Source organism: Beta vulgaris, chromosome 7, assembly GCF_026745355.1.
Source record: "Beta vulgaris subsp. vulgaris cultivar EL10 chromosome 7, EL10.2, whole genome shotgun sequence".
NCBI classification, from domain to species: domain Eukaryota; kingdom Viridiplantae; phylum Streptophyta; class Magnoliopsida; order Caryophyllales; family Amaranthaceae; genus Beta; species Beta vulgaris.
This window is the reverse complement of record NC_079208.1, coordinates 49301357-49310121: the sequence shown is the minus strand read 5'-3', so window position 1 is coordinate 49310121 and position 8765 is coordinate 49301357. Positions and strand designations below refer to the sequence as shown.

The 8765-nt window shown below is 37.0% G+C and overlaps 1 protein-coding gene across 1 annotated transcript; it reads left to right on the top strand.

Annotated features, from left to right (window-relative positions):
- Window positions 1-653: 653 nt before the first annotated feature.
- On the top strand, window positions 654-1966 carry LOC130589588 (uncharacterized). The gene is made up of 2 exons (XM_057390902.1): window positions 654-1384; window positions 1474-1966. Exons 1-2 carry the CDS (start codon window positions 769-771, stop codon window positions 1488-1490), a joined length of 633 nt encoding a protein of 210 aa, XP_057246885.1. The 5' UTR covers window positions 654-768; the 3' UTR covers window positions 1491-1966.
- The last annotated feature ends 6799 nt before the right edge of the window (window positions 1967-8765 follow it).

Sequence of the window (8765 nt, the reverse complement as noted above, 5' to 3'; positions counted from 1 at the left end):
TATTGGGTTTTTTGCTATTCCAAATAAACACCTACTAAAACTTGATCGTTAGTAATAGGTTCTGCCAAAGCAGAGTGTTACTTTCAATCTTGGGCTAAGTAGAGTAAATTTCCGAAATTTGCAAGTTTATTTGGTTTGGCCCAACAAAATCATCAAAACGGTTTTGGATTTTGTAGCAAAGTTTATGGGTTTTTGTGTTTGGGTGACATGCTCTGTCTAGGATTAGGAAGGCTCTCCCCAACGTTGTGGGTAACTTCCTTACCTGGGAGCGTAATCACCTTAGCAATCACCCATTAACTAAGAGTTACAATTGTTGTAATTAGTAAAAGAGTTTACTTACCTTTTAAACTTGGTTTTAAGTTGAGGCCAAAGTCCACTTATAAATCATGTTTGATAGGATCTTAGAACCACTTGATTCAAAAGGGACACATTAAAATTGGTCAAGTGCATAGCTTTTATTTTAAAGTGTTTAAAATTTGTTAAAAGCTATTATGATAAACATACTTATACTTTTTGCATCTTCTATGTAGATATCATGTCTGGTAACAACAATAATTCACCTTTTAACTTACGTTCAATCCTTGAGAAGGATAAATTGAACGGGAACAACTTCCTTGATTGGGAAAGGAATCTAAGAATTGTTCTTAGTCCGAAGGTCGAGAGGATGTTCTTGAAACCCCGATCCCAGTTTTAACTACTACCTCTACTGATGCTGAGAAAGAGGCCCATAAGGCCGTTGCAGAAAGGTCAGTAATTGTTACTTGCCTTATGCTAGCGGCTATGGAACCAAGCCTTCAAAAGAGGTTTGCAAGCTTGGATGCCTATAGCATTATCCGACAGTTGAAAACCATGTTTCAACAACAAGCTCGGATAGAGAGGTATGAAACTCACAAGGCTATTCTTGAGTGTTCGTTAGTTGAAGGCAAGCCGGTCGCCACTCATGTCTTCGAAATGATTGGTTATTTCGAAGCCATGGAGAGGTTGGGCTTTCCTTATAGCCAAGAGTTGGCTACTGACATCATTCTGCACTCACTTCATAAGGGGTTCAATACGTTTCGATTGAATTTCAATATGAACGGGGTGTCGAAAACCCTTGCTGAGTTGCATGGGATGCTCATGACTGCCGAGCAAAACATCACTATTGCACCTAAGAAGGAAGTTCTTATGGTTCAAAAGGAAAAGGGTTTTAAGAAGGAATGGGCTGGCAAGAAAAAGCAAGATAAGGGCAAGCAAGTTGCCACTAAGACTGCTATTAAGCCACAGGCAAAGGCAAAGCCAAAGGTGGCCGCAAATGCCAAGTGCTTCTATTGTGATCAAATAGGTCATTGGAAGCGTAACTGCCCAAAGTACTTGAAGGATAAGAAGTCTGGGGCTTCTTCTTCAGGTATCTATGTCATTGACATTAATTTAGCAACCTCTACTTCTTGGGTATTTGATACCGGTTGTGTTTCTCACATTACTTCGAATGTGCAGGGACTAAGAAGGAGTAGAACCTTGGCTAAAGGAGAGGTGGAACTGCGAGTTGGAAATGGTGCAAGAGTTGCCGCCGTTGCAGTTGGGACTTATAGTCTACCTTTGCCTTCTGGATTAATATTAGAGCTTAATAATTGTTATTACGTTCCTGCTATTACCAAAAACATTATTTCTATTCCTGTTTTGGATAATGAAGGGTTTTCATTTACAATTGAGAAAGGTTGTTTCTCTGTTTATTTGAATTCAATGTTTTATGCCACTGCTAAGAGGTCTAATGGTCTATATTACCTAGACTTAGACAAAGATGTCCTTAACATAGACAGCAAAAAACATAGATCAAGCGATACTAATCCTACTTACTTATGGCATTGTCGTTTAGGACACATAAACGCGAAACGCATTCAGAAGTTGCATAAAGATGGACTTCTAACATCTTTTGACTTTGAGCCATTTGATGTGTGTGAATCATGTTTAATGGGTAAAATGACAAAGTCACCTTTTACTGGAAAGGGTGAAAGGCCAGTGATCTATTGGGCCTAATACATACTGATGTATGTGGACCAATGAGCACAAAAGCTAGGGGAGGGTTTGGATACTTCATTACTTTTACGGACGATTTAAGTAGATATGGATATGTCTATTTAATGAAGCATAAGTCGGAATCATTTGAAAAATTCAAAGAATTCCAAAATGAAGTCCAAAACCAGCTTGGCAAAACAATCAAAGCACTGCGATCCGATCGTGGTGGTGAATATTGAGCCAAGAGTTTAATGATCACTTGAAGAGTTGTGGAATTCTTTCACAACTCACTCCGCCTGGAACACCTCAGTTGAATGGTGTTTCGGAAAGGAGGAACCGAACTCTACTTGATATGGTTCGGTCTATGATGAGTTTTGCTGATCTTCCAATATCCTTCTGGGGATATGCTCTCGAAACTGCTACTTTCACACTTAATAGAACTCCATCAAAGGCAGTAGATAAGACACCATATGAGATATGGAGTGGAAAAGTTCCAAACTTGTCTTTTCTACGTATTTGGGGATGTGAGGTTTATGTAAAGCGTTTACTTTCAGATAAACTCGCCCCTAAATCAGATAAGTGTTTCTTTGTGGGTTATCCCAAGGAAACCAAGGGCTATTACTTCTACAATCGCACTGAGGGCAAAGTGTTTGTTGCTCGTCGTGGTGTCTTTTTGGAAAAAAGATTTTATTTCCAAAAAGGCAAGTGGGAGTAATGTATTTCTCGAAGAAGTTCGAGAAGAGCAACAAAGGGACATAGTTCATCCTATGTTAGAGACAACGACACAAGAGCCAGATGTTGGGCTAGAAGTAGTTCCTCGTTTGGAGGAATCTTCTCCCATAACTGATCGAGTGTTAGAGGACGTGCATCTTCTACACGAACCTCTTACTGTCCCACTCGAATCTAATTCGTGCGAAAATTCTCAAATTGTTGAGAAGAAAATTTCTCCTGTTGCAGCCCCTCGTAAGTCTAGTAGAACAAGAATACCAACCAAGAGGTTTGTTGATTTCTTGTTAACCGAAAATTCTGAGATAATGATTTTAGAATTTGAGGAACCTACTACTTACAAGCAAGCTTTGATGAGTGAAGACTCCGAAAAATGGCTCGAAGCCATGAGGTCCGAAATGGCATCCATGTCTGAAAATCAAGTATGGGACTTGGTAGATTTGCCCGATGGGATTACACCTATTGGTTGCAAATGGGTTTTCAAAGTGAAAACAGACAAGGATGGTAATATTCAGGTTTACAAAGCAAGGTTGGTTGCAAAAGGGTTCAAGCAAGTTCATGGTATAGACTATGACGAAACCTTTTCACCGGTAGCCATGCTTAAATCCGTTCGGATACTCCTAGCGATCGCCGCCTTTTATGATTACGAGATTTGGCAAATGGATGTCAAAACCGCTTTCTTGAATGGGTTCTTGAAAGAGGATGTGTATATGACACAGCCGGAGGGTTTTGTGGATCCAGAAAATCCTAGAGCGTATGTAAGCTTCAAAAATCCATTTATGGATTGAAGCAAGCATCTCGGAGTTGGAATCTTCGTTTTGATGAGACAATCAAACAGTTTGGTTTTCTCAAAAACGGAGAAGAGTCTTGTGTTTACAAGAAGGAAAGTGGGAGTAACATAGTCTTCTTGGTCTTGTATGTAGATGACATACTTCTCATAGGAAACGACATTCCCATGCTTGAGTCAGTCAAGGAATGGTTAAAAAGTTGTTTTTCTATGAAAACCTTGGAAACGTTGAGTACATTTTGGGGATCAAGATCTATAGGGATAGGTCTAAGAGGATGATCGGACTTAGCCAACGAACTTATATAGATAAGATCGTCACTAAGTTCAACATGGAAAACTCTAAAAGAGGCTTCCTACCCATGCAACATGGATGTCGCTTAGCAAGACTCAGTGTCCTCTGGGCCTGATGAGATTAAGCGAATGAGTAATGTTCCTTATGCGTCAGCTATAGGGCCATTATGTACTCCATGATTTGTACTCGCCCAGATGTTTCATATGCCTTGAGCATGTGTAGCAGATTCCAATCAAATCCAGGTGACGCACACTGGAGTGCAGCTAAGAATATCCTAAAGTACTTGAGAAGGACTAAGGATAATTTCTTAGTGTATGGAGGTGAAAGTAAGTTAATTGTTGAGGGTTACACAGATGCGAGCTTCCAAACTGACAAAGATGATTTCCGATCCCAATCTGGTTTCATCTTTTGTCTAAATGGAGGGCAGTGAGCTGGAAAAGCTCAAAGCAAAGCACTGTGCTGATTCTACAACAGAAGCTGAGTACATTGCTGCGCAGATGCAGCAAAGGAAGCCGTTTGGATGAAGAAGTTCATTCTGGAGCTAGGAGTAGTGCCTAGTGTTGGAGATGGTATTGTTTTACATTGTGATAACAATGGTGCCATAGCTCAGTCTAAGGAACCAAGATCACATCAAAGATGTAAACATGTACTTAGAAAGTTTCATCTCATTCGAGAAATCGTTGAGAGAAAGGATGTAATAGTTTGCAAGGTTCATACGGATAGCAATGTCGCTGATCCTTTGACTAAACCTTTGCCACAGCCCAAGCATGAGAGTCATACTAGGGCTATAGGGCTTAAGCATATAGGAGAGTGGGTTTAATTGTGTACTATTTACTTTTAATTAGTTCACAGTTATAATTACTCGCTTTGATATGTTATGTTTATGTTTATCAATAAAAGTTTTGTTCTTATTTAATCTTGGTTTAGTATTAAATAAAACGTTCAAAGTATTTTATAACGTTTGATAGAATTGTCAAATACGTGATTTGACAAATGGAACTCTATCCAGTGAACAGGAGTTATAATATACCTTAGTCCCTAGTTCGAATCATTAAGTTGAACGTAAATGATTCAATTTCATGGACTAGATTGCAAGTTGAATGATAGCGCAGTTTCATGGGCTATAGGGACATGGAGGTGTCTAGTCATTTGCATAGGCTTGTATAGTTGATACACGCTAGGCAGACCTAGTGGGAGTTCTCTAAAAGGTTTATAAGACTCTTATTAATATATTTAGTGGATTCCTTTGACATGAGTATATGAAACTGTTCTTACTTAAGGATTAGTATGTTCTTGACGCTGCAAAACGCCGTGCCGTAAAAGGAGGTTATAAAAGCAGCGATCGGAACTGCTATGAATTGAGTGGGAGCTTTGGTCATACAAGATTGGATAAGTCCCCTAAGAGTTAGGATTGGTGTCTTGGCCTCTTGAAGAGTGAGAACTGAAAATGCATGGCCGTGCTCAAATGGATTAAGAAGTTAATCATTTGTTTCGACAGTTCGAACTCAGATTTCAAGGAACGACTTGAATATTGTTATGATGAACATATGATGTTATCATTCATCAAGTTAGACATTAAGCGACTTAAGGAGTTTGAAGGTTACACACTTGTTCTTAGACAAGTGGGAGATTGAAGGATTTTGTCCTCGATCAAGTGTAATAAACTAAATAATATTAGGATAAGTTATGGAGATAATATATTCAATAATATTAGATGATCACAACATTTTGCTAGAAGCTAATTGTGGTTTGTTGGACTAATATGATTAGGGCCAACTACTAATATCATTGAGTCCTTTGAGGTCACACAAGTAATGACACTTGGATATTTATCCAAATCCATTTGTTAAATGGGTTGCGCGGTTTGATGATGGATGGGAAGAGTTGTAACTCATGAGTTTATTAGGCTCATAATGTATGACATTATGAGGCAAAATAAAGCCTCATGAAACACCTCTTTTGTAACCACCTTATATATTGATATGGGGTTACAAAGGTGTACATACACTTTACAACTTCTAGAGTGAAAAATCTGATTTTTCCCTTAGTCTTTTCACACTCATTTTCGGCCCTCACCACAAAAGTAAGAGAGTGCTTTTCTCTCTTCCGTACTAGCATACGTGGTGATCCAAGTGTTGTTCGTGGACCAACATTAGAGGAACAGCGCTTGACGTTCGAAGGTGATCTCCACTAGAAGTTTGGTGAAAAGAGGAACATACGCATCAAAGGTATAATTCTATACTAATGTTTGATTCATACTAATTTATGCAATGATCTTGGGATAGATGTACAAGTATTTGATACTTGATTTTCCGCATTATGCATCTAAGTTCCTACACACATCTACAAATTATTTTCCTATTTCCACAAAGCTAGCAGACTACTGGTTGAATTTCACAATAAAATTACTTTTTAGTGTTTGTGAAAGCAATCTACCATGTATGCCTAAATGCCTCCCGTCATTTAGCTTAATTCTTGGTGTTGTAATAGGAGGACCATATGAGCTTCCACAATCTTTTTTTATGGGGGGGGGGGGGGGGGTTGCGAGTAGCTTGACAAGCCCATGCCAACAAACCAACAAGGCTGAGTAGAGGTAGTTTCTAAAACAAGCCTGAAATTTTTTGATAGTTTGTTCAGATACTACAGATTTCAATCAAGTAAGGGGGAAGTTATGAAAGTTGGAAATTTAAAAGTATGAGAAAATTCATATCTTCAAATAATTTTATGTGTCTATGTGTATCATTATACTGTGACTAAGACTCTTACTCACAGTATAAGAATTGGCCTAAAGCACCTGCCAGCTGCCAATGATATTCATAGAAAATGAATTATGTGAAGATAGTCTAAGAGTTAGCTTGCTCCGTTTGTAGCATATAGGGTATGCTCTACAGATACCCAACCTCATGCTATATTCTTTTTTATGGCAGTTTGAACTTAATATCTTTGGAGTTCTTGTAGGTATTTTTGGTTGTTTGACCTATATTTTGAGGTTCATGATGAAATATTTAGTTAAACAGATGAAGCAACAATAATGCCTTTAATCCATAATATTACTACTTGTGTACTTCAATACGTCAATTGCTCCGTTTTTTGACGTACGTAAGAAATTCAGCTTAGGAAACCTCCTTGTGCTCTGGAAATAGATGGACTACAAGTAAAGAATCTTATTATTTGTTCTAAAAGTAATTTTAACTTCTTTGCAATTAGAGACCCAAGGCTGAACAGAATCCAACAACAGCATGAATATGGCGAAAGGCACTGTGTTGATGATGTGAGTATATCAAATAAGTGTGTGTTATCAATTCTGGGTTGCTAAATACCGCCTTAAAATTTCGTACTAACGCCCTAAATACGTATTTTTATACTGTATTTGTATATCCTATTTCTACTTTTTTTCCTCACTTCCCCTTCCCTTTTTCCTTCTTCTTCCATTACCAGTCCACCACTATTTTTCTTTTATCATTTATGAACCAAAATTAATTGCGAATCATCAATAAGTACACAAGAAAGAGGCGTAAAAGAAAGCTAAGTGAAGTTACATCCAATACAAAGCATCATCATCTTCAACCTTGTGACAATGTTAACTCAATTAGCACCAATCTCTCTGTTTTTTTTTTCTCAACTGGAAAAACAAAACTGATCTTTTACATCCAATACAAAGCATCATCATCTTCAACCTTGTGACAATGTTAACTCAATTAGCAACAATCTCTCTATTCTTTTTTTTTCTCAACTGGAAAAAAAAACTGATCTCACCACCACTATTAAAGCACCATTGGAGCCACCACCACTACCAATTTTCCGGCGAGTGTGACCGCTCCGGTGACACATCATTTCCTCCGATGAGTTTGACATCTCACCAACAACCCCAAAATTGAATTTTTTTTAAAATATGGTGAGGCGTCTATGGTGGACGCCCCACCACAAGCACAGGCGCCCATGGTAGACGCCCATGGTAGTTGCCTGCACCTGTGGTGGGGGCGTCCATGGTAGTCACGAACAATAAATAAATATGACATTCTCATTACAAAGACAATTCATATACAAAATTAATCACAAAACAAACTCCAAAAAGAATTCAGTTTCTTCATTACTTGGATATGCAATTTTCATATCTTATAGTTATTTTAAAATGTTTTTAGATATTATTTGTAAGTATTCAAATACTTCTTACTCACCAAATGAAGGGTATATACATACTCCCATAATTTTATTTTTCAATTCTTTTAGTACCGAGCAATAATTATGCTTAAAATGTCACCGCACACATAGCGTGTAGAAAAAGCTGGTACAAGACTAAACCTAGGTTGAAATAGGAGAATAAGGGAAACTGTCCTATCTCAATACTGTACTTATATCTTAATATTATCTTTCCCGAATATTATCCTAACATTCGCCAATATACATTTTATATTATTAACATTTTTAATTGAGTTTTTTTTTTGTGAGAAAGTACATAATAAAACATAAGTTTTGTAGCAAAGGACTTAATATAATTTTTTTTGTCTAAAAAGACCTATTAAAATACTTTCGATTGTTAATAACAATTATTTTATGAATTTTAGGCCAAAATACCAAATTCCAGTATTGATTGCAGATGGGACTACAACAATAAGATGTATGACAAAAAAGGAATTGAAAGAGTCAATTGGAGTTAAAAAAATCAATGTTGGAATTTGTTGTTTTGGCCTGAAATTTATAAAATGGTTGTTAACAACCAGAAATATTTTAATAGGTCTTTTTAGACAAATTTTTTTTATTAGGTCCTTCCCTACAAAACTTGTGTTTTATTAGGTCACAAAACCCTTCTTATTACATATATTAATATAAAATATAAAAAATTTATTCTTCATATACTTATTGAAATGATTCAAAATAAACAAAGGCGACACTTGACTATGTGTTTGAGTTTTCTCTTATAACTGGAAAGTAAACGATTATCTTTAATTCTAATAATAACAAACACAT

Excerpts from the sequence above, each read along its gene's own strand:
- LOC130589588 (XM_057390902.1), top strand. The coding sequence starts at position 769 with ATGCTAGCGGCTATGGAACCAAGCCTTCAAAAGAGGTTTGCAAGCTTG.